Source organism: Nasonia vitripennis, unplaced genomic scaffold (assembly GCF_009193385.2).
Source record: "Nasonia vitripennis strain AsymCx unplaced genomic scaffold, Nvit_psr_1.1 unplaced0106, whole genome shotgun sequence".
Classification (NCBI taxonomy): domain Eukaryota; kingdom Metazoa; phylum Arthropoda; class Insecta; order Hymenoptera; family Pteromalidae; genus Nasonia; species Nasonia vitripennis.
This window is the reverse complement of record NW_022279885.1, coordinates 1-25,305: the sequence shown is the minus strand read 5'-3', so window position 1 is coordinate 25,305 and position 25,305 is coordinate 1. Positions and strand designations below refer to the sequence as shown.

The 25,305-nt window shown below is 37.6% G+C and overlaps 3 protein-coding genes and 2 long non-coding RNA genes across 5 annotated transcripts; 2 read left to right on the top strand and 3 right to left on the bottom strand.

The window, feature by feature from the left end:
* Positions 1 to 9,962: 9,962 nt before the first annotated feature.
* On the bottom strand, positions 9,963 to 12,294 carry LOC116418224. The gene is made up of 3 exons (XR_004228297.2): positions 11,809 to 12,294; positions 10,243 to 10,303; positions 9,963 to 10,156 (listed from the first exon to the last, which is right to left on the bottom strand). It is a non-coding gene; the product is annotated as an uncharacterized LOC116418224 (long non-coding RNA).
* On the top strand, positions 11,107 to 13,165 carry LOC116418225. The gene is made up of 2 exons (XR_004228298.2): positions 11,107 to 12,340; positions 12,426 to 13,165. It is a non-coding gene; the product is annotated as an uncharacterized LOC116418225 (long non-coding RNA).
* A 73-nt stretch (positions 13,166 to 13,238) lies between these two features.
* LOC116418223 lies at positions 13,239 to 15,413 on the bottom strand. The gene is made up of 5 exons (XM_031933289.2): positions 15,031 to 15,413; positions 14,793 to 14,958; positions 14,514 to 14,715; positions 14,229 to 14,410; positions 13,239 to 14,125 (listed from the first exon to the last, which is right to left on the bottom strand). The coding sequence occupies exons 1-4, from the start codon at positions 15,096 to 15,098 to the stop codon at positions 14,298 to 14,300; spliced, it is 549 nt and encodes a 182-aa protein (XP_031789149.1). The 5' UTR covers positions 15,099 to 15,413; the 3' UTR covers positions 13,239 to 14,125; positions 14,229 to 14,297.
* A 1,770-nt stretch (positions 15,414 to 17,183) lies between these two features.
* On the bottom strand, positions 17,184 to 18,581 carry LOC116418222 (SUN domain-containing protein 2-like). The gene is made up of 3 exons (XM_031933288.1): positions 17,914 to 18,581; positions 17,651 to 17,804; positions 17,184 to 17,557 (listed from the first exon to the last, which is right to left on the bottom strand). Exons 1-3 carry the CDS (start codon positions 18,242 to 18,244, stop codon positions 17,338 to 17,340), a joined length of 705 nt encoding a protein of 234 aa, XP_031789148.1. The 5' UTR covers positions 18,245 to 18,581; the 3' UTR covers positions 17,184 to 17,337.
* Positions 18,582 to 23,855: 5,274 nt separating this feature from the next.
* On the top strand, positions 23,856 to 24,788 carry LOC116418221 (translation initiation factor IF-2-like). Its single transcript, XM_031933286.1, has one exon. The coding sequence runs from the start codon at positions 23,856 to 23,858 to the stop codon at positions 24,786 to 24,788; it is 933 nt and encodes a 310-aa protein (XP_031789146.1).
* Positions 24,789 to 25,305: the final 517 nt, after the last annotated feature.

The following is a 25,305-nucleotide window of genomic DNA, read 5'->3' as shown; positions in this document are numbered from 1 at the left end:
AATAATTTTGTATACTACTAAATTAGAGAATCAAAAACCAACTGAGATCAATTAAAGAAGGCAATTTTTTTGTTTACAATAAAATGACATTTCCAAAAACAACTGAGATCAATAAAAAAAGTCAAGTTTGTATTAATTATTTTATTTTATTCACAATACAACAAACAAAAAAATCTTTGTGTTTTATTGAAGGCTAAGACAAAATGATTGCTGTTTTAATTAAGTAATATATTTATTGATCAATTACAAACAACTCAAGATACTCGTAACTTGCCATGCCGTTTCACTTATTCATGGTGTTCTAATTGCAATGTGTGTAGCTTTCTGCATATTTAACTTGTTGTACACAAACTTCATTGTTATTTTTTATTTATATATAATAATAAATTTTAATTAGATTACTAAAATGTAATTGAACAAAAAGAATTCAATAAATCATTTTTTCCTTTTGTAAAAAAAAATATATAGGAATTTTAGTCAGGAAATTGTATTCATTTAAAAGTAGAAAATATGCACTACAATTACTTTAAAATAGTATTCATAAATTCTGCATACTTTAAAAGATTGTAAAAAGTTAAAAACATGAACAAACTGGTATAACGTTGTAGCGTTTAAAAAAAATTTCGTTGTTCACCTATGATAAAGTAAACGGGCATGGCAAGTACGTAGTATCTTAGTTGTTGTAATTGATCAATATATTACTTAAGTTAAATCAGCAATCATTTGTCTTAGCCTTCAATAAAACACAAAGATTTTTGTTTGTTGTATTGTGAATAAAATAAAATAATTAATACAAACTTGACTTTTTTTTATTGATCTCAGTTGTTTTGGAAATGTCATTTATTGTAAACAAAAAAATTGCCTTCTTTAATTGATCTCAGTTGGTTTTTGATCTCTAATTAGTAGTATACAAATTATTTTATTTTGTTAAGTTATTTTATTAACATGCATGATAATGTGCAATATATCAAACTCGCCTAACCTTTTACTTGCTTAAAGTTTTTTTTAGAGATTCATATCTTTTTAAGCGACCTTATTAAAGTATCTCAAGTTTTTATAAAAATGAAAACCATAATAATACGCAATGCATCAAACTCGCCTAACTTTTACTTTGGTCAAAGTTTTTTTTTTAGTTCTTTTAGACAAAGTATTAAAACACATTAAATTGTTCTAAAATAAAATGTAAACATTTTTAGCACCTCTTGCCATTGTTTTTTAGTAACATCATTATCGCTGATGTTAAACCACTGATTATGTGTCGTAACATATAGTATAATGACCCTGAGAAATATTACCATGGTGAAATATCCCACTTGCAACCCATACTTTTTACCATTGATGTCAACCTTAGCTAATGGTATTCCATTATTTTTAAATTCGTTATTTTACAATATCGTTATCATCAGTACGATCAAATAACATCAATTGTAAATCACCAATGTATTACTGATTACGTAATCAGCTTTTTTAATCTTTTTAACTGACAACCGTTATCACAATAATTTTCAATATCTTGCCAATTGCCAATATTATATCTATGATTTTTGTAATGTACAAACTCGAAAATCTGGTAAGAAAAGATTAACGATATAATTATTAGATGTATTACTATGTTGTCTTCATCGCATCCAGGACATCTGATTGTTTCAATTAGTTTTATTCAGAATATTTTGTAATATAAGTGACTTATGCATAGACTTAATAAAAATTCTGCCCACATCTGCTGGCGTATCGGTTTGAAATCTTTCACCAGAACTCTCTTAATTTTGAATATCGACATTAGTTTTATTAATATATTGTTGAAATACTAATTTGACAGTGTCTGTATGGCTATGTTGTAATAATATTCTTCTAATAGTGTTGAATGAATAAGCTTTGTGCACAGGCATTGGCATAGCAAGAAACTCCATCATTGTTAGGTAAACCAGAAATATCCGAAGTACTATCGAAATATGATTTAAATTACTTTCAGCGTCTGTCAATAATTCATTTTTTTTTATACACCATCGCGTATCATACACTTTAAACTTTGAATTTGTTTGCGATCTTGGAATATCAAAGCTATTAGATCTGGTCGATATTCTTTTCGTAATCTATTATACTCAAGAATAGCTGTCATGTCTGCAGTGCAACACGAAGGATCAAAGTTAATAAGATGCAAACCTTCTAAAGTAGTTACTCTAGAAGCTGCAACGTACGTTTGACCATTACTAAATACATTGTTTCCTGCTTCAACGACAGCATTTGTCAAGCTTAACCTTGACTTTTATGAATTGTTATTCCATAACTATTACAAATTGAATTGTTCTCGAGTGATAGATATTTTATCCATGATAATAAATTTATATTCCAATCGAGGTATTTCATGTTCTTTTCCGGACTGTAATACAATGCGTATACTTGTAATCTCCGTAGATCTATCTTTAGAAAGAAAACTACAGTGCCGATTGTTCCGTTTACTAACCCAATAGAACATCAATATTCCTTCTTACATAACTTTAGAACCGATTTAATTGTAATTACGCGATCAATACCACAAAATTGTCTTCATCGGTCGTTCAATAATTTCAAGACTTTTTTTTGTAGATTTTTTTCACATTTGTATGAATCTTTGGCAACAAGATTAATTTCTTCTGAATCAATGGTAAGCATCATTGCTTCATTAATGGCATTGCACATTTTTTTGGTAGGTAATAAGCACACTGTATCTACTGGTAATTTTTTTAAATAATTACATAATTCTTGAATATTCTTCGAGTAATCATTACTTGTAAAATCAATTTTCTTGTTTTCAGTACATTTATATCAGAATGAGTCATAAAACCTAATCTAATACGCAAAGAATTTCTGAGTATGCTTGATCATTTTTTGTCTCATGTTGATTGTTAATTCATCATATTCGAATAGCTCCCCAAATTAAAAGTAATCATCGATTTGATATACTTATCAATTTGTTTTTTTTCATTCCAACAAATACAAATCTTCGCGAACTGGAGGAAGTTGCAGCAAATCACCAAAAACAAGAACGTTAATTTTCCCAAACCATCCATCCTCAGTATCAGATGTATCGAATATCTCAGTTAAACGCAAATGAATATACATGAAAGTAATATTCGATACCATCGATATTTCATCTATAATAATCAAGTCACATTCTGCAATGTCTGTCTTATTGTTTAAAGCTGGTCCAGATAATTCTTTATACTCTGCTGTGCCGCCGTGTTCTACTGGAAGTTGCAATAATCTGTGAATTGTAAGTCCTTGGATATTATATGCAGCAATTCCAGTAGGAGCTGTGACGGCTGTATCTTTACAACGGTGTATTTATTCCATGAAACTAAATTTTCAATGACAAAACTTTACCCGTTCCTCCAGGACCGCTTACAAACATTCTTAGTATTTTACTATTTGATTGTATAACTGAAGTTATTTTGTTGAAAACTCTTAGCTGGTCTGTATTAAATTTCGCAATCGAGTTTTGTAGGTCTTGTTTACTAATAATAGCTTTTTCTACACAGCTTGAAATCATTCATAGCATTTTCTACTTCAATCGGTACACAGCCATCAGGTATATGAGCTGAATTTTGGGCGTATCTGCTACACTTTGTTCTAATTGATTCTGAATTAATTTATTCATATTATCCATAGCTTCTTGTATAATTGTACATTTATCATGGTACTTCATCGCTTGTGCTAGCTCATGCTGTTGTTTTTTAAAAGATTCACAATATGTTCCGTCAGAACCTTTTAATTCATCTAAATCCCTCCAAGGTTTAAATAATAATAACAACGCATGGTAGTAAGCTTCTAACTGATTATTTGGATTAAACTGATAGTGATTTATTAAATAAGGTTTCTTGCGTTTTTTACAATACAAGCCGTTTGACATTTCATAATACTCAGCTTTGTAAATTGGGTTTTTCTTTGAAATCTCAAACCACTTAGCAAAATCATACAAACATAATGAATCTAATTCCTTTGGTCTGTTGGGATAATGATTATCTATGAAAGAATCATAAAATAAATCTGTTGAATCTTCTGGAAGATTTTTGATTTCATTAAATGCTTTAGTTTTCTACCCTTATAATATTAACATTCAACCATTTAACAATTGTTTCGGGATCAGTACTATGCAAAGGATGTCCTAACAAAACATCAGCGGCTTCAATCGCTCCACATTCTCTATGTTGTAAGGCACGTACAGCAAAAGCCAAAGACGGTTAAACAACGGTTTATTTGATTGTATATCTGCGAAATCTAAATTGCTCTTTTCACCTTTTGTACCATATTTGCTTACGTATTTGGTCAACAAATAAGAAGATTCTCCAATATATTGAGCATCGTTATTTCCTTCCCAAATGAGCAATAGAGCAGGCATATAATCATTAATATTCTGTTCATCTGTTGTTCTAGGTAAATCATAAAATCGAGATTTATTTTTAATTTATTTCGATTCGAAATAGCAACAGATACGTCTCTTAAAATTATTCTATCAGTTACGGGCGAGGAAATCCGAAACGACAAGCAGTTGAAAATCCAGTTTTTGTCTGTTTCTTGCGCATACAATAATCGTTGTGTTTGTGCTGTTGATAGGCTAAGACGCGACGATGAAGTTCTGGCGAAATCTGTTTATCTAGAATGTGACATGTTATATGTTGTAAGATAAACTCTTGCACTTCTTCATTCGAACTTGTACCATAAATCGGAGCATCCTGGATCCAAACAAACAATGATAATGGGGTAATCCTCTACCTTGGTATTCACGGACCCAGTAATAATGTGTAACTTTTCCAATCGGATTTGACTTAGATAGTATATAAGCTAACACAGCTTTGAATTTATTTTGGAAATATCTAGCAGTTGATACCGGGTCTGCAGCTATTAATTGCGAAATAGAACGACTATCATTCCACCCATTTACTTGTTTTATATATCCGCTAGTGCAGACCACATCCACTCTCCTGGGCTGAAAGTGATAAAGAAAGTAGCAGGTCCGTACTCGCGTGCCATACACCTCAATTCATTACGAACTTTTTTCCAATACGATTCAGTACCTGGCAAACGAGAGAAAATGGTATCTAAATTACCATCTAGTTTATTTTCATTTAACATTTGCAGAAATTCTTTGACCGTGTACTTATACCTTGGATTGATGATATTAAGCATTTGAAATATTCCAGCATTTATTTGTCTCAGTGTATTATTGTAAAGTGAAAAAAACAGATATTGAATATTCAATCTAAATTGTGAATGTTTCGATGCTAATCTACTCTTAATATAATCGAAATCTCTTAAATTAGGCTTTCTTTCAGCATGTTGCCCATATTTTCCGTAAGGATATAAATCAGGAAAGCATTTGAGATCTAAATCTTTTCCTCTGTTATCTAAAGCAGCAGCGGAAACTTGCAACATCTGGTAAAGTGCAGTATCTGATTCATTCTTTTTTTGTCATGCAAAGGATAAATGGTGTAATGGTCATAAAAAGGGTCCGTCTCAGATTTTGGGTTAATAACGGACGTACTGGGGGTTCGTTTGGTACTGTATTTGTTTTAGGTGTACATTCTTCTTCTGCGTTTTCATGATTTTCTTCATATTCTAATTGCTCGTGTAGTGTATCCAATAACATTTGGGATTAGATGGAAGTTCAATTTTTTCATAAATAGAATTATTTTCTTTAGCCACTGTAACGCCTTCCATACTTTGTTTATATCAATGTAATCTTCCCAAATTTTATTAGCTTTTGTTGGGTGTGTTCGAATCAAGATATATAATTCGTGATCTGCATTAATGGATCAGTATCAGGACATATCTTTTTAAAGTCTCTTCTAGTGGTAAAGGTAAATGAAATGTTCTACCAATTACTTTATCAATTTTTACATAATGAGGAATATTTTTATTCATAACGGTATTTAGTTTCGTAATTGTTTGAAAAGCTTTTGCCCTTTGTATTAAAATTTCTCTATCATATTGAGACTTCTAATTTCTTCTGGAACTTCTCCCACAAAAAGGTTATTTAAAATACAGTTGGATGGCATGATATTTTTTCTTAAATTTGTTAAACAAGGTCTGCATATAGAATTATCGGTAATGTTATGCAATTTCTTAAGTTTTTGAAAAAGATTTTCACGTTCTATGCCGAGTAATTCAAAAGCAACATTAGTTGCATTATTCTGATCATAATGTTGAATGTCTCTAGCACAAAATAGTCTTTCGCATGAAATACAAGGAATCGTAGGTGGATCCGTTACTATTTTTGTATATTCCTTGATGCCAATACAAAACTGCTCTTTTAATTCTGATTCATTTAAATTTACTTGATTCAGGTTTTTATTGCTTTTCATAGGTACACCAAGTTTCTTGGATTTTTGTATAATATCTCTTAATAACACTACATCTGCATCATTTAAAGCATTTTCTATGTCCAAAATAAAAGTATACAAATGTTTCAATTCATAAAGAGATCTTTGAATCGTTCGCAAATGAGGATAATGAGATGATAAAACTTGCAACTTTAAAAATTTTGAAGTACATAATAGGGGTTGGTTATAACAAATGTTTGGATGACCAAGCTTATCAATATTGCGTGATTGAGCTGAACATATATCTATAGATAAAAAAAACTTGTAAGCATTTCTGAAAGTCACTTTAAGAATATCTAAAAAAATGCTTGTAGCTCTGTTAATATATCAATATCGATAGTTTTACAGTAACCATTGCATTCCCAAACTTTACCTTTTTATTTTTTTCTTCAATAATAAGTGGTAAATATTGGTGGTTTGTCCTTTTCATTTAAAATAACTTTATTATTAATATTAAAATCGTTAAATAATCCAAGCCGAAAATCATACGCTGCATCAGAAAAATATGGTTCTGAGGAGGAAGTATGTTTAGGAATACCGCATAAAGCAGTTAATGCACAGTCTATATTATCCGTAATAGATATATTACCTAATCGAGTCAATGACAATTCAATTTTATTTTGTAGATTTTTCAACACTTTTCTTACTTTGTTGATATATTCATCTCGAAGATAAATGGAAGTAGATACTAAATTTTCAGCCTCTAATCTGCGTTGTGAAGAAGAAAATGAACAATCCAATTTAATCATAATATTGGTAATAAAATTTTCACTGTTTTTATTAATTTTATTGTACTATCCTTAACAACATTAATCACATTGTATTTCTTTTTAATTTTGTTCGCCATTGCAATTTTGTTTTTAATTTTATCGTAGTATTTATTTTGTCTTTCTACTAGTTTTTCACGATTATCCTTGTATTGTTCCTGCGCTTATTCAAAATGTCAGTTTTGTTATTTGAATAATGTATTTTTCTTTTACTTAGTATCTTTTTCTTGTGCGATTCATAATATTTTTTATTTTTTAAACTTGTCTTACTATTAGAATCTAATAATTGTTTGTCTTTTCACTACATGATTTATTGTAACTTTGAGAGTTTGGATTACAATCAGATTTGTTATTATCATCAATGCTTTTGTATTGTAATCGTGCGCGTTTATATGGAGTTGTGAACTCGATTCATTATTACTAAGAGAAGAAATAGATTTTTCATTTCAGTGACTTTACACGATTTATATTTTTTGACAATATTAATATTTTTTGGAGGCGATAACTGATCAACTAAACATTTCTGAGTTTCATCAATTACACTTTGATTGCTATGTGCAGTTCCAGTTTTACATTTTTTCATTCGACGTTTGTCTCTTCGAGCTTGTAAAATTTTATCTTTATTTTTTTGATAGTATGTTTTTTTTTCTTGATTGCGAGACTATGTAGATTTGTTTCCCTATGGTTTTGTAATGAAGTTTCGTCCGTTATTTGATCGTTTGTACGTTTTCTATTATGCATAACATTGTTACCTAAACCGGAAATTGTAGCTCTTGTTTCAGTTATGGAACTAAAGTTAAATTGTGAACAATAGTTGGAAAAAGTACTAAGACATGGAAAATGTTCAATTGTTCTAGTTTCAAATATTTTTAACAAATGTTTACGCATTTCACTGTTATTATATACCATTGTCTCGGGTCTATAACCAAATAAAAGGGTCACAGCATAGGCTATAGAATAAACACCACAATCTGTAGCATTTTTTTGGGACTGAACTGTTTGAAATATAATCGGTTTCTTTTGTTCATTAAAACAATAAGGATGTAACGTCTTTAAAACTATACTAATATCACTATGAAGTTCTTTATTATTCATTGAATCATACACAAATAAAGTACTAGTATCGTAATATGTACATACAAAATGACCTATTGTGGAGCCACGTTGAAATAATATTTGTATGTGTTTATTATTTTCATTTATATGCGAAATTTTTGAAATATTCTGTAAATACAACGTTGAGTAGGGTTGGTACGCAGAAAGTTGTTGTAACATTGTATGAAAATAATCTATGTGTTCATCATTGAGACAAGCATTATTAATGATAATATTTGTATCATATAATTTTCTAGGCTGAACATTTATAGGGATAGGTGTAATAATACAAGGGAAATGTGCGATGTACTTACTAACAAGTAATTTCAGTAAATGTGGACGCATGATATGAGTATTATACGTAAGAAGATCTGGTTTCATTTTGCATAATAAAGTTATTGCGAAAGCTATGGCGAAAATTCCACAATCTTTTTGATTCGTTTGTTGTTGAACCTTTGGGAAAATAACTCTCTTACCTTCCAGAAAATAATAAGGATGTAGCAATTTTAATGATTTTTCTAAATCTTTGTGCATTACTTTATTATTTATAGAATCAAAAACATAAATATAATCAGTGTCATAATAAGAAGTTACCCAATGTCCAGTATCGTTTGGATTATTGCATACTGAGGATAAATATATAATTTGTATATGCTTTTGATTTCTCGGAATTTCTGAAATAAGACCTAGGTATAAAAGTAAAGTTGAAAAGGGCTTATATTTTGAACATTTTGTTAGTAATAATAGAAAAAAATCAATGTCAGAATCTTCCAGCAAATCACCTGATGTAACACGTTTTCGTGCACATTCTGAGAAATTTTGTGTAATATTATTATCCATTTTATAATATTCTAACAAAATAGTCTACATAAACACTTAGCGGACTAATTAATGCCTTGTCGCTTAGAGCAGACGTACAAGTATCATATAAAAAATATATTTAATATAAATTTGGTTTAATTAATCTTTGGTTGTTTGAAATAATGTAAAATTTATTTTAATTTAAATACATTAGCTATCTGATTATGGCTAATAAAAGCTGTTTTATAGTTATACAGTTAATGGTTATGACTTCGGCTGTTTGCAGGTAATACAGGCTTGTGGCTGTGGTTATCTATGGTTGATGTCTCCGATTGGTGGCTTCGGTTAGATACGTAGAGACTTGGCTACCCTGATAACAGTTGCAGATTTAAACAGATTAAAATGATTATAAACGATTAAAACGAATCACAATTTCTTATTGATTGGATTAATAAACGATTGTAATCCTCAACAGTGCTCCGTTTTAATAGTTTATAATCGTTTTAATCGGTTCTAATCTACAATTGTTTGCACGATAGTGTGGCTGTACTATTTGTAACTATATTTATGACTGACAGCTTTCGCTGAATATAGCAATATTCAACTGATATGACCATGGGGTATTTATATGGCTGTTGGCTTTGGCTGATGGTTTTGGCTATAATGGCTTAATTTAGCTGATGGTTTTGGCTAATGGCTTTTGCTGATGCATATGGCTAATGGCTTTGGCTAATGGCTTTGGCAATGGCTTTGGCTAATGGCTTTGGCTAATGGCTTTGGCTATGGCTTTGGCTAGATAAGGCAGGATTTTAGTAAAAATAAATGTTGGAAATATGGATAGATATTATTTTTAAAAGAATAATTATAACTGTAAGGATATTGTTTTGTAAATAAAAATAGACGGAAGGCAGTCTATATATACAGTAAAAAAAAGAGAGAGAAAAATTGAAATTATTTATTTTATTGTTACATTGTGACAATTATTACAGTAATTTTATCAAAGTTCAGTAATACTATGATCAGTCATAATAACAAATTTCACTAAACTGCAATAATCAGTTATAATTACTTAGGATGTTAAATATCACACTTCATTAATATTATAGTCATTAGCTTTATTCAAAGACAGAAAACCTGAAAAAGAAATATGGTATAACATTAGAATATGAAAAAAGTCAATAAAAGTAATTGCAAACATGTATATAAATATGTATATATACCTTACAATTTTGTATTTTGTAGGACATAGAGAGTACCGTTATTCTTCAATCCAAATTTTAGCTGTAAAATAAAAGAAAAAATTATGTAGATAAATAAAAAAAATCGTCTCTGGTAGAAAGTAAGCGAACTAATAAAAACTAAACGATTCTGGTTCAAAACATGGCAAAGATATGTAAAGGTAAAAGAGTAATTACAAAAAAAAAATTAGAATCGTTTCTTAAGTAATAATATTTAAATAACTACTTAAAAGGTTAACTGTGGAAGCATGATGGGAAAGAGGTTAGAATAAGTTGAAAACTGATATAGTGGACACCATACTTATTGTACACATAAAAACTCTACACAATTGCATTTTCCTACACGGAAAAACTCTACGCAGATATTTTCTACACAAATATTTCCTACACTTATTTTTTATTATTTTACTACACTGCAAAACTCTACACAATATCATAACCTATTGTTATATCATTGTTACAACAATAGGTTATACGTTTGTGTAGAGTTTTGCAGTGTAGTAAAATAATAAAAAATAAGTGTAGGAAATATTCGTGTAGAAAATATATCTGCGTAGAGTTTTTTCATGTAGGAAAATGCAATTGTGTAGAGTTTTTATGTGTACAGTAAGTATGGTGTCATATAGTGTGAGTGTATTTAATTTGCTGTTTTTAATAACCTGTAAGAAACATAATTATCCTGAAAGATGTACGTCTCAACTCAGTGTTCGAGTCAGTCACATATGGTGGCATATATACAGTGTATTAATGCAAAGATGTAAAATTTTTTGTGTAGATGCTTGTTTTATTACATAGAAACAAGATAGCGTAACAATTTTATCTTGTCTGTCTTTGGTAGCTGTTCAAAATTTGAACATCTTGAAAAAAATCACCACACAAAAATTTAGCCCTCCAAGTATGATAGTTTTTAATTGAGTGCGAACAAAAATTATCAATAGTTACATACGACTGCTTGTTTTCTGATTTTGTTTTCGCTCTCAAAACTATCATACTCAGAGGTTTAAAATTGTACAAGGTGATTTATTTAAAGATATTGAAACAATATATCTAATTGTTTTGATTTCACGTGTTTCAGTTACATTTTCATATAAACACCTATTTGTACATTTTGTCCACTATAAGCCATAGGATTTGATGTGGAACACCTAGCAGAGTTTGTTAAGTAAAAATTATTACGCTAACCTGTTTGTGCATAATGAAACAAGTATCTACACTAAAATGTACAGCAAAAATTATAATGCTCTGCATATATGCCACCATAATGATATATACTACCTGCGACTGACTCGAACACTGAGTTGAGAATATCTATTAAGATAATTACATCTGGACTTCATCCTTGGTAATATTCAACACACAAATTGTAACTGATGTTTTTAAAATTCACGTGCATACTAGAGTAGTTAAGGCAGTGAACGTTGTGTGTGATTATGTATATGTTTGTGTGTATAGATGTGCAGGTTAGGTTACCACTCTTAGCACATGCCTTGTAATCTAAAAGTTTCCATTTAAATAATGTTAGAAAAACATATTTTTAATAATTTTTACCTGTTTTTGCTAAAATGAACGTTGACTTGCACCGAATAATTGGAAATCAACAGGTGGAATGTTGTAGAAAGTAAAAATGAAGTTGCATGTTATTTGCCAGGTGCTCTTTTCTCTCTCCCTTATTAAAGTTATTGGCTCCAAGCCATGTAAGCTATGTACTCTTGAAAATCTTTTATTCTTCCTTAATAAGCTGTTAACTCCAAACCATGTATACTCTACAAGCTTTTTTGTTATCAACATAAACACGTTGATTGTTTGTTGTTCTCACGCTCAGATACGTCACGTATACTTCTTTATACGCGGTTACATATGCGAGTCCAAAAAAATGCAACTGCGCATCCAAATCGCGCATGGATTGCTTTCTCATAAATTTCTGTCGTGAGCCGCGCGCGGGATTGCTTTCCCATAAGTTTCTGTCATCAACGGCGCACGGGATTGCTTTCTCATATATTTCTTCAACTATACGGCTATTTATGTAGCTCTAAAAAATTTATAACATTTTTTAACAAATGTTAGACGTTGTAAAATAAAGGTAAGTCACGTATATTAATAAAATAGAATAATAATTTGTACGAAATAAGTATAACCCTAACCCTAAAATATAATTAACTTTGTAGGCAGTATGATACACGAATCAATCTGGAACAGATTTAAATAAAATTTTTATTTTGAAAATCAAGTAACCTGCATGAAGAATATTGTTTAAATATGGAAAACGATAAAAATTCTGAAAATGTTCTGTACACATGTGTTTCTTGTGAAAAAACTTTTAAAAGAAAGAGAGATTTAATAATACATGAAAGAATACACTCAAAAAATAAACCACATATATGCACTATATGTAAAAAAAGTTTTACTCAAATGGGAAATTTAAATGTGCATATCAAGATCCATGATACTGTGAAAGCTTTTAAATGCTTAATATGCGAAAAAAGTTTCAAAACAAATGGGCAATTAAAAGTACATCAAAGTATACATAAAGGTTTGAAAAATTACAGTTGTAATGAGTGTAATAAGAAGTTCTCCCAAAATCAACATCTACAAACTCATAGATTGACACATACTGATCTATGTAACTTTACATGTCATATCTGTAATAAAACTTTTGTTAGAAAAGATGTTTTGGAAAAACATGTAAACTCACAACATCCTAAAAATGTTTACACATGTAATTATTGTAAGAGAACATACGTTAACAAAAAATATTTGGAAAAGCACATTATGGCTCATATGTCTGGAAAAGTTAAAATTGTAAAAATTCTTAAAACTCTAAGACCTCCAGTTTTATCTGTACCCTTATTATAAAATTATTAATTATACTATATATACACAATAAAAAAATATTTGTTCAAAAACATTGTACTACTTATTTTATTTAATTAATTAACTTATTTTTTGTTTGAAATATATGTTGCCAAAAAGAACAGTTTTATATCATCGTAATCTCATAATAGTCTTTTTATTTACTTTATATTATAAAAAATATACGTAGACTTGATACATTGTTTGTACAAACAAATAAACAAACTTCATGCAAATACAAAATTATATAGAAATATTATGTTAACTTTTTAATATAGTAAATTCTATATTAGGAACTACAAATATACTTTTGTTTACGGAGTCATCTTTATCTTTAAAAGATACAATTCTCTTCTTGTAACAAGTCTTAAAAGTCATTTAAATTATTTAAATACTTGAACATGTAATTGAAAATCTTAAGTCAATTAGTCTTTGAAGTCATTATACTTTAGCGTGTAACTGAAAATATCATAATTATATATTAATCTTTGAAACTAATTAAACATTATGAAAATACTGTTATAATAAGAGTATTGACTTTTTAAATATATAATTATTTTAGTTTCGATAAACACGAGTATCACATATTTTTAGTCTGAAGAATAACTATCAAAATATGTTTCTAATATCACAGTCATAAAACTATGAATCACATTTTGTACCAAACTTGTACGTAATTAGTCTTATGATTTGTTATTCTTCTTTAATCTAGTTCAAAATTGTAATAGTATAAAATAAAAGCAAAGTAATAAATAAAAGCTTTGAACCGTAAAACTCAGAACATATGAAATATGTAACAGTAATTTTTTTTTAAATAATCAATAAATAATAGCTTTTAACCGTAGAACTCAAAATATATGGAATATTTTAAATGTAATTCAACATTTTTTGTCACTTGTGCGTATGCGTTTAACTGGTCGGCTACCACGTTGAACTTCTGCTGCTGTTAAAGCTGGTTTTTCAGCATCCAACTTTATGTTATTGATGCTATCGCAAAAAATTGTTACAAGGGAGTCTAAAAAAGAAAAGAAATTATCAAAAAGAAGTCTACAAAAAATGGATTTTAATATCGCATATTAAATTTAAATGTCAAAAATTATATACATGTAAAGACAAACCTTGGCCTTTTAATATTCCTGTAACAGTGACATAATCTCCAATTTCAACCTCACATTCCGTAAACTGTTTCACTTGAACAGTGATTTTTTAATCCCATCGGTGATTGCTCCTAATCCATAAGTCATATGGCCACTACGATTGTGCAATAACGAAAACTTCGTTCTTATGTAGCCAGAAATTTCTAAAACAATTGGGAAATAGGTAAAAATAACAAATAAAACAATTGGGAAATAGGTAAAAATAACAAATTAGATAAAAAATATCAATTAAAAATTACTACTCACCTATTAGTCCTTCTAAAGTGTGTATGTTATCAAAAGTGGCCTTTTGAAGTTGATTCGTCGTTTGATTTTGTAAGTTGTGATAGCCCAAAAAAGAAACTTCTGTATTTTCCTTTATTATTACTTCAAATGGGACCAAATTACTTTCGTCCTTGATTTTCGATGGGGCAACAGCTCGACAGTGGCCACCATTAATACTTACTACCTATAAATAAAAAAAGAAACAAAAATATACATATTGAAAACTATGGTATGATGTAAATAATAAGTAAGATAACTTACCCTGCTAGAACAAATTTCTTTAGATAATTTATTGATAAGATCTACGTCCCATACAAGAATAGGAATGCGTCTGTTTCCATTTGATACAACAAATTTAAATAATAAATCGTTCTTGCCAGGAGCTTTTGCAGGAGCAGTAATTGCATCGACATACCCCACAATGATTCTATAATGTAAACGTAAAAAACAATATAAAACGTGAAATAAAAACAAACAATATAACCTCACAAATACTTACGTGGTTACATCACGATGTTCCAAATACTCCATCTCCTCATCGGTTGTATAAGAAGAACTACAATTCATTTTTATAAAGTGAATGCACTGAATTGTTGGACTTTAAAAATGAATTTCTTTTAGCCAGACCAGATTAAAAAAACACAACGATTCTCTTGTATGACGATTATAAATAAAATCGGCAGTAAGTATATGGCGGGAAAGCATATAGTAACCTCAACCTGAATAGCGGAAATGAGCGGGATTTCGATATTTATGAGAAAGCAATCCCCTTACTCTTGGCCGTGCGCGGCTAACTTCACGGTCCTACCACATTTCGGGCTGAAGAATAAATAGGTGATTTCAGCATTTTTGGATTATCTACTCCCATATTATAAAAATAGGCAGCTTTTTCACTAATGTTTTTGTTGGAAATCATAGTTTAGCTCAGAAGACATGCTAATAAGCCAAAAAATCCAACCAATAATGATGATAAGTATTTTTTTTTGTATAATGAAAAATCCGAACACCAATATAGAAGTAAATATGTCACGGGCGCCGCGGCTCCGTCTGCTTCTCAAACTCGCCTTCGTGGCGCTACCGCGCCACTTGATATAATACTTTTATCAAAGTATATCTATATAAGAGGTGGCGTGGCCCCTTCACAATCTTATGTTATGGAAGAACTTTCCTGTCATAAACGACATTATTCTACTTATGTCTTAAAATACTTAAAAAGTATAAATAAAAATTTTAAAGATTTTTCAACATTTGTTCACCAATACTTTAACTTTATAAGTCAATTGTATTTAATTATCAGAATCCAAATCGACTGCGCGATTAGACCCTTTATCGTCTTCAGAGGATGGGCTGGAATCAGCGTCTGTAAAATATAAAAATAAATAGTTGCTGTAATGTGAAAAATAAAATTGTAAAATATTCAATGATAATTTTATCATTTTAGAATATTTACCTTTGTCCTTAGCCTTTTCTTGATTGTAAACTTGATTGATGGCATTACTTAAATGTGTAGTCCAACCATCCAATTTTTTCAATAAATTTCTTTTGTGATTCTTGCTTAAATTATTTTGATTTAATTTTTCCAAATCTTTCTGTTTTATTTCGTGTTTTGAGAGTAAATATCGTCGATAGCATTCTACAAAATTTTCAAATTATAATATTTTACAATGACATTTTAAAATTACAATTTCATAATTATATTAATGTTATTTTATTGATTTTACTCACTTCTTAATATTCCAGCTTTTTTAGGTGTTACCGCTTTTCTAGGTGTATCTCAATCTCTTCTTGATTCCGCCCTTCGTAAATCGACAGCTCTTAATACCATTTCCCTCTCTCCCCACAAAGCTATGGCTAATTTATTAATGAATCGAGATGCAGTCGGTTGACTTCTTATTGATTTCTATTCCTCATATTTGATACAATATCCATAGCAAAGATGAAACATTTTTTCCTGTGGATATACATATTTTATTGAATAAAAAGAAATTAATTTGTATATAGATTTTTCTCTGTCAAATCAAAGATCAAACCATCTTGAGATCCACCTATATCTTAAAAGAACTTACGTTATGTCCATCATTATTTGTTATCTGGAATGCAGTAAAATCTTCATGATTTTTTTCTTTTTCAGCTTTTTTTAGATCACTGGCATAGTCATCCGAATCATAATCATATAATGAATGTTTAAGCCATTTATTTTTTTTTATTTTCTTTGAATTCTTTTGTGTGCAACCTGTATAATCAAATTAATTACTTATAAATGTAAAAACTGAAATATCAAATATAAAAGAAATTACCTTTTAAGCTAGGTGTAGTGGTGACAGCTGATTTGTTTTCTTTCACTTTCATCGGAGTCGAAGAGCTTGCAGATGGTATTGCATTTTCTTCTCCTTCGAACATTGTTGGAGGTGTACGATGAACAAGTTTATTGTTCACTTTCATCGGAGGAGTCAAAGAGCTTGTACATGCTATGGAATCTTCTTCTTGGACCATTGTTGGAGAGTCAAATAATTTTTTTGACTTTATGCTTACTACTGTACTACGTACTGGAGACTCTAATACATTGCCTTGCGTATTAGATTTATCAACATTTGTTGATTCAAATGCCTCTAACTTTTTCTTTAACTCATTATTTTTTTCAGTACATGATTCAAGTAGAGTTTGCGAGTACAAGAGATAATTGTAAGTTATCAATTTCTTTATCCTTCTCATCTATTTCTTCTTCCAAGGCATTTATTTTTTTATTTAATGTATTTATCTGGGAATCAATATTATCTGTATTTTCTGATACTAGGCCAGTATCGCATTAAGTATTATTAGAAAAATCTAATTTGTAATTTGCTGAAACTTTATTCATTTTCATTTGCTTCATACTTGATACCGTTTCATTATCTTTGAGCAATTGTTGTGCTTTTCTTTTAATCAATTCTCTCTGCGTCTGCTTATCAACCATCTGCATGTTATCGCATTTATTTACATTTTTTCTTGTATTAGAAGGCACAGTCTGGTTTTTCTTTTGTCGCATTCTGGAAATACAAATAATAAATATGCATTAAAGGTATACATATGCAGGTATATGTATAAAAGTATTAAATATTATTTGTTCATAGTCATCGTACACTTTATCTTTTCTATCTTTCTTAATTTGATCTTTGGTATCTAAACCATCATCCTCGCTTTCTGACTCTTGAGCTAGCTTTTCTAGAGCATCACTTAACCTAGACTTTGGATAAACGTATCTTTTGTGTTGATTTTTCAGATCCACTAACGAATCTGAAATGAATTAATGAATTATGTATTATTTTTATATATGTATACAAGATAAGCAATGCAGCTATACGTATATATACATACACATGGATACGCATATATGACTACTTACCTGAATGGTCTAAAATATTAGCAGGTACTGCAAATTCTTGTTGTCTGTCAGTGTCGTATTTTAAAACTTTGTATGGATTTTTATACTTTTTACGTTCTGTCTTTACTGGATCGAACTTTAGTACTTTATCTGAGGTTACAATAACATGATGTTTCTCCTTGTCGTCAATAAATTTGACAGCAACAAAAAATTTAACACTTTCAATCTCATTGTCCTCAAGTGGTTTCATTTTTTTATCATCATGATTGTTTATATTGTCATTCTGACTGTTACTCTCATTCCTTCCATTGTTTTTCTCATCATCATCATTTTCATCGGTGATTTCATTCATTTTACCTTCAGCAACAAGTTACCTCGATAAATACAACTTTGATACCACCGGCAAAAACACGTGTTTGCAACCCCAGTTAAAAGCAAAGAAAGTGATTCTTCCGAATGTTTCCACTCTGCAGGGCAGTACGACACTATGATTGTAGACGGGAATTCCTCCGGTCGCCTTCCCGCGTATTCCGTCGTTTGGCAAGATGGCTACAGCGTGAATGTAGCCGCACTGAACCATTTTTATTTTATCAAGTTTGCCGATGAATGTGCATAAATGTTGCAAAGAATATGTATTCTAAAATGCTCTAGAGCCAGGTATCCGCTACAGCTTCTTGTAGTGACAATAAATACAATTAACAAGTAAATGACAATGATTTTAATGGACTCAAGTCTCGAATAACTTCAGAGAGTTGAAAAAAAAATCAACAAAGAAGGCGGCGCTGCTAATTTTAGTAGTATATTATAACCTGTATGCTTGTGGGACCCATCCTGGTCACCCCCGGAGTCACAGACGCAAGCAGCGTCTCGTCCCTCGACCAGACTTCAGTTGACCATCCGGCCACCGGCTTCCCGCGGCGCCACCTCCGAGCCACCACGATGCGTGGCGATCCGGCGACGCGCTCGAGCTTGCCCGCCATCGTTATGAGAGAGCATCTAGCGTTCGTTCAGGCAACACGCTCGAGAAGAGAGAGAACCTGTTTTATACTTCGTCAATAAATCGCATTTTAACTTAGACACGAGTCTACTCATTTCTACAACCTGCTGCGTTGCCTCAGATCCCGAATTAAGGAGCGCGAAACCCTCGTCGTTCCAAAGTGGTGACCCCGACATCGAGCAACAGCGGAGCAACATCAACCGACGCGCACGAGCGGCAGCCATTTTTGGAGCGTGGCGTCGCTTTCTTCGAAACATCGCATCGCAGCAGCATCTTCTCGAGCCACGGAGCCCATCTACAGCCCGGACTCGGGACCTTAGAAAACGTTTTTTTTGCACCGGAGGAAAGGCCCATCTACAGCCACCGTCGGTGCGCCCGCTTCTACGGCCATCTTCACCGAGGACAGCAGTCCAGCCCGGCTTATACGGCCAACCCCGAGGTCGCCCCGCACCAGCCCCTATACAGCGAACGTGCCGGGGTCGCACCTCCCGCTCACCGGCGTACAGCAGCGACAGTAGCCAGCCGCAACCTTCGTCCTGCAGCAACACCGACAAAGACGTAGGTCTCTCGGCAGCCAAGGTACAACACCTCTTTTCTTTTTCTGGAGACCACGTGCGACCCGCGAGTCGCTCCTTTCTTCGTGCGTCGCGCAGAGGCACTCCGTCGAGTCGCTCTCTTCTTCGCGGAGTGTTTTCTCCCGGTCGAAAAGAAAAAAGAAAAAGCTGTCGCAGGCGCATCGCCATCGCAGCCTCGCGCACGCCTTGAGCCGGCATTTTTACACCAACGACCATCTCACTCTTACGCTCGTACTAAGCACGCTCGCACCTCGCCGCCAAGGTCAAGGTCGCTCGAGCACGCGCTTCTCGCATACAAAACCGCAACGCGCGGCCATTTTGTTTTTTTCTCTTCTCTCTCCTTCGTGCGCGCTCGCCGCCGAGCGTCTCGCGCCGCGATCGAGGCCGCTTAAGCCGCACGCTTCGCGTTTCGTCGCTACAGCGACACACGCCTCTCGTAACCCAGAAGGCAAAACAAATTCGCTGGCATCACTACGCGCTCGCCGTCGTGCATCTTTGTGCGCATTTCGCAGGCACGCGCGAGCCACGCATTCGTATAGAACCGCTTCGCTGTAAGCGAGCGGCCATCTTTTTCATTTCTGCGTCGAGCAGCAACCGCGCGCGCTTCGCTGGCTCCGCTTAAACGCCTCGCGCCCCGCCAGGTGTCTCGCCAGACGCACCTCGCCGTGACACAGCGAGCGCAGCAAATAACCACGCGCTCGCGGGCACGCGCGAGCTGCGAGCAGCTCGCCGCGCGCTGAATTTTTCGGGCAACTCCGAGGACGAATACATGATTCACACGCCGCCTCGCTCGTCAGCAGAAGCCACGCAGACCGAAGACCAGCGGTCCTCGTGTCAACAAGCGCGACCCGACCAACAACAAGGCAACATGTTTTCGGAGCAGTCGCTACAGAACGGCCCGCGCGCGAATCAACAACAACAACAGTTCGGCGCGTCTCTCGAACCGCCGGATAACCGTTATCCTAATTTCGACCTTCGCAACGATCAAAACGACAAGCGCGAAGTCGACGCTGCTTCGAAGTGCACGCTACCACCGTATTGGACATTTAATCCGAGCCTTTGGTTCTCGCAAGCCGAATCGTCTTTTCGCTCCAAGAGAGTCACCAGAGACGTCGCGAAGTACGACCTCATCGTGGCAGGCCTGCCGCTAGACGTCGCTCAGGAGGTTTCGGACGTCATCCTCAACCCTCCAGCAGAGCAGCGCTACGAGACTCTGAAGCAGCCGTCCTGAAGCGTCTCACCGTCTCCGCCGACCACAAGCTCCACCAGCTCCTCAACGAGGTCCAGCTCGGCGACAGGACGCCCTCCCAGCTCTTGCGCTACATGCGCCGCCTCGGAGGATCTGCAGTCTCCGACGAGGCCCTGCGCGTCAAATGGCTCGATCTTCTGCCATCACACACGAGCCGTCTCTGCAGAGTGCTCAAGGCACCAGCGCTAGACGAACTAGCTGCACTCGCAGACGAGCTCGTCCTCCCGAGCAGCCAGGTCTGCGCAACCTCACGTCCAGTCTCGCCAGTATCCAGCGGCGTCTCCTCAGGCAACGCCACACCTCAGCCAAACCAGGAGCTGACCTCGCTTCGCCTCGCCATGGCCCACATCTCGACGATGCTCCAGCAGCAGTCAATTACACTGCAGTCCATCGCGACCACGCTAGCAGCAGGCCAGCAGCAACAACAACGACAGCAGCCCATTCAACAACAGCAACAGCAGCAGCGTGGTCGCTCAGCCACGCGCTCGTCATCTCGCCAGCGGCAGACTCGCTCCACCTCGCCAGCAGCAAACCCAGCATGGTGCTGGTATCACCAGCGCTTCGCGAGCGAGGCCACGCAATGCAGGCTCCCTGCTCCTATCTAATGCCGGGAAACTAGAAGCGCCGCCGCACCCTCAGGCAGCTGCGGTTGCGCCATCAACGAGCAACGCCTGCACGTCGTCGACCGAACCTCACGACTTAGGTTCCTGGTCGATACCGGCTCGGCAGTCTCATTGCTGCCCCGATCTTTCTTCTCACGACCGCTCCAACGCGCCCCACTGAAGCTCAGCGCAGCGAACTCCACTTCCATCGATACATACGGCGCTCATCGCATGGATCTGGACCTGCGCCTGCGCCGGCCTTTCAAGTGGCAATTCATCATCGCAGAAGTCGCAAACCCCATAATAGGCGCAGATTTCCTGGCGCACTTTGGGCTAGTCGTCGACATGCAGCGACGGCGCCTCATCGACCCGACTCATCCCGCCACGCAATTGCCTCAATTCGTCCGACAGACACGCACTCGGTCGAAGTCGTCATCTCAGCGGACGTAGCTGAAGGAATCTTCGCCGAACTTCTCCGCAAATACAGCGACTTAGCGACCCCAGGAAGCACGATCATCGCCCTTCCGGGCCTCGACACTCAGCACCACATCGTCACCACCGGACCACCAGCAGCAGCCAAGGCTCGCCGTCTCCTTGGTCCTCGCCTCGAAGCTGCTAAGGCCGAATTCCGGATGCTGATGGAGATGGGGATTGTGAGACTGTCAGACAGCTCCTGGGCCAGTCCACTTCGTCTTGTATTAAAACCCGACGGCACGTACCGCATAACAGGCGACTACCGACAGCTGAACAGCCGCACCGTGCCAGATCGATACCCTCTTCCAATCATCGAAGATCTGTTGCTCAGCATTGGAGGAAATATTTTCTCAGTGATAGATCTAAAGAAGGCCTTCTACCATTTGCCACTCGCACCAGAAGACGCGCACAAGACGGCCATCATTACGCCTTTCGGCCTCTTCGATTCACGAGGTCCTCGCTGGGCTTGCGCAACGCCGCCCAGTCGCTGCAGCGGGCCATGGACCAGCTGTTGCGCGACCTACCATTCGCCCGAGCATATCTAGACGATATCATTGTCGCTTCAACGAGCGCTGAAGAGCACGCCGAGCACCTCAAGAAACTCTTTGACGTACTACGAGCGGCCAGTATGAAGGTCAACCCCGACAAATGCATATTAGGAAAGAAGCAGGTGACGTACCTAGGATACGAGGTCTCCGCCGAGGGCTCCAGGCCGCCACAAAACCAATCGACGCCATCCAGGCTTTCCCGAAGCCCAGCAACACCTCGCAACTCCGACGTTTCTTGGGCTCATCAATTATACCGACGGTGCATTCCGGGCGCAGCGCGCCTCCTTGCACCGCTCAACGACCTTCTGCAACACCTACCACCGAAGAAGAAAAGGCCTACCCGATTACCTGGACGCCAGCTGCAAAGGATGCCTTCGTCGCGTGCAAGAGCGCGCTCGCCCAGGCAGCCAGAACCACTTTCCTGCGAGACAACGCACCAGGATGTTGCTCACCGACGCTTCGGATCACGCCATAGGCGCAGTGCTCGAGCAGCAGGAAATCGACGGCTCCTGGAGGCCCCTTGGCTTCTTCTCGAGGAAGCTCTCCAGCGCAGAACGGAACTACAGCACCTACGACCGGGAGCTCCTCGCAGCCTTCGCAGCAGTAAAGCATTTCAAGGGCATCCTGGAGGGAGGACCCTTCACCCTTCTGACTGACCATAAGCCGCTCACGTACGCAGCTCAGCAGCCGCAGAAAGAGCCTCGCCACGACAAGCACGACAGCTCGACTACATTCTACAATTCCAGGTCTCATTGGCGTACACCAAGGGCCCTGACACGTCGAGCAGATGCGCTCTCCAGGGTCGAAGCAATCGACATGCCGGCCAGCCTGGACCTGGCGACCCTGGCGAAACATCAGGCAACAGACGCGGACCTCCCGCAATCCTCGGCTCACCAGCACCATCGCTCACGCTCCGGCTCTCACCTTCGGCAACGACGTGCTGCACTGCGCCACCGACAACAATCTGGTACGTCCTTACATCCCCCGGAAGCTCCGGAAGACCGTGTTCGACGTCACGCACGGTCTTTCGCATCCGAGCATCCGGGCAACCATCAGACAATCAGCGCAATACGTCTGGCCCAGCATGCGCAAGGACATCGCGCGCTGGGCTCGCACATGCGTGCCTTGCCAGCAATCGAAGGTGAGCCGCCACAACCGCGCAGCTCTGGGAGATTTCGACGCCCCGGATGCGCGCTTCAACCATCTCCACTGGACATCGTCAACTGCCTCTCCACTCGGGGATGCAGTATGCCTGACGATATCGATCGTTTCTCCAGGTGGCCAGAAGCCATCCGATGCCAGATCAGCAGGCCTCTACCACCGCACGAGCCTTTTTTCGACCGATGGATCAGCGTCTACGGCATACCGCTAACCATCACGACAGACCAGGGCGCGCAGTTCGAGGCTGCGCTCTTCGCAGAGCTGGCGCGCATCATCGGAGCCGACAGGGCGCACCACCCCCTATCACCCGCAATCAAACGGCATGTCGAGAGGTTCCACCGCACGTAAAGGCGCCTGATGTGCTGCGCCCCGACGCCTTGGCCCACCGCGCTCCCAGCAGTGCTGCTCGGTTTGCGCTCCACCTTCAAGGAGGATCTACAGGCCTCGCCAGCAGAGATGTGTTCGGGACGACGCTGCGACTGCCAGCGACTTCTTCGTCCCGTCATCGCATCCAGGAGTCACGCTCCTGCCTTCGTCGTCGAGCTCAGGACTCTAATGCAGAAGCTGCGCGCGGTTCCCGGCTCCAGGCACGCCGCACCGCAAGCGCCCTTCTTCCACCCAGACCTACGTACCTGCAAGTATGTTTTCAGGCGAGTCGAGACCGTAAGGAGGACTCTCGAGCCCCCGTACTCTGGCCCTTACAAGGTACTGGAGCGCCTCAACGACAGGGTCTACCGCATCGAGATTAACGGCCAGTCCAAGGCCATCACCACGGCTTCGCTGAAGCCGGCCTTCACCGAGTCGGCGGATCGAGAGGACTCTCCGCTGCCCGCTCCACTACCGCCGCTGGCGGATCGAGTCCGCTCTCCGCCGGCCTCACCGAGCGCCGCTTCCCCGAAGCCAACGGACCGAGAGGACTCTCCGTTGGCCTCTCCTAGTCAGGCTGCACCTGCGTCGGCGGATCGAGGGCCCTCTCCGCCGGCCTCTCCGCAGCCAGCTTCGCCGAGCGCGCGGCCTGTACAGGCGCCAGCCCCGGCAGCTCCCAACTCACAGCCAGCGCCCCAGCCTGCCTCGACGCAGGCCTCGACGGAGCCAGCACAGCTGGCAGCGCCCGCTCCGGAGGCCCAGTCTCCACACCAGCACGCCTCGCAGCCGCTCCAGGCGCAGGCCTCTCCAACACCACCGGGCCTGCCACCTTCGTCAGCACGAGCGAGCCGAGACAACTCCCTCAACAGGCAACCTACCCGAGTCTCGTTCCTCCTCAAGCCGCTCGTCACTGGCGGGGAGTAGCTGTGGGGACCCATCCTGGTCACCCCCGGAGTCACAGACGCAAGCAGCGTCTCGTCCCTCGACCAGACTTCAGTTGACCATCCGGCCACCGGCTTCCAGCGGCGCCACCTCCGAGCCACCACGATGCGTGGCGATCGGGCGACGCGCTCGAGCTTGCCCGCCATCGTTATGAGAGAGCATCTAGCGTTCGTTCAGGCAACACGCTCGAGAAGAGAGAGAACCTGTTTTATACTTCGTCAATAAATCGCATTTTAACTTAGACACGAGTCTACTCATTTCTACAACCTGCTGCGTTGCCTCAGATCCCGAATTAAGGAGCGCGAAACCCTCGTCGTTCCAAATGCTAAGCACATATACTTTCTGTAGCTAAAAAAAGCTATTTTATGAAAAGACGTTGTTATTATTCCTTTTTAAACAATATGGATGAATACGTTCCAAGATCTACTGCATTTTATCGCCGATCAATGATATGCAATTAATAACGATAGCAGTGAAGATGAAAACTTTAGAGTAAGTA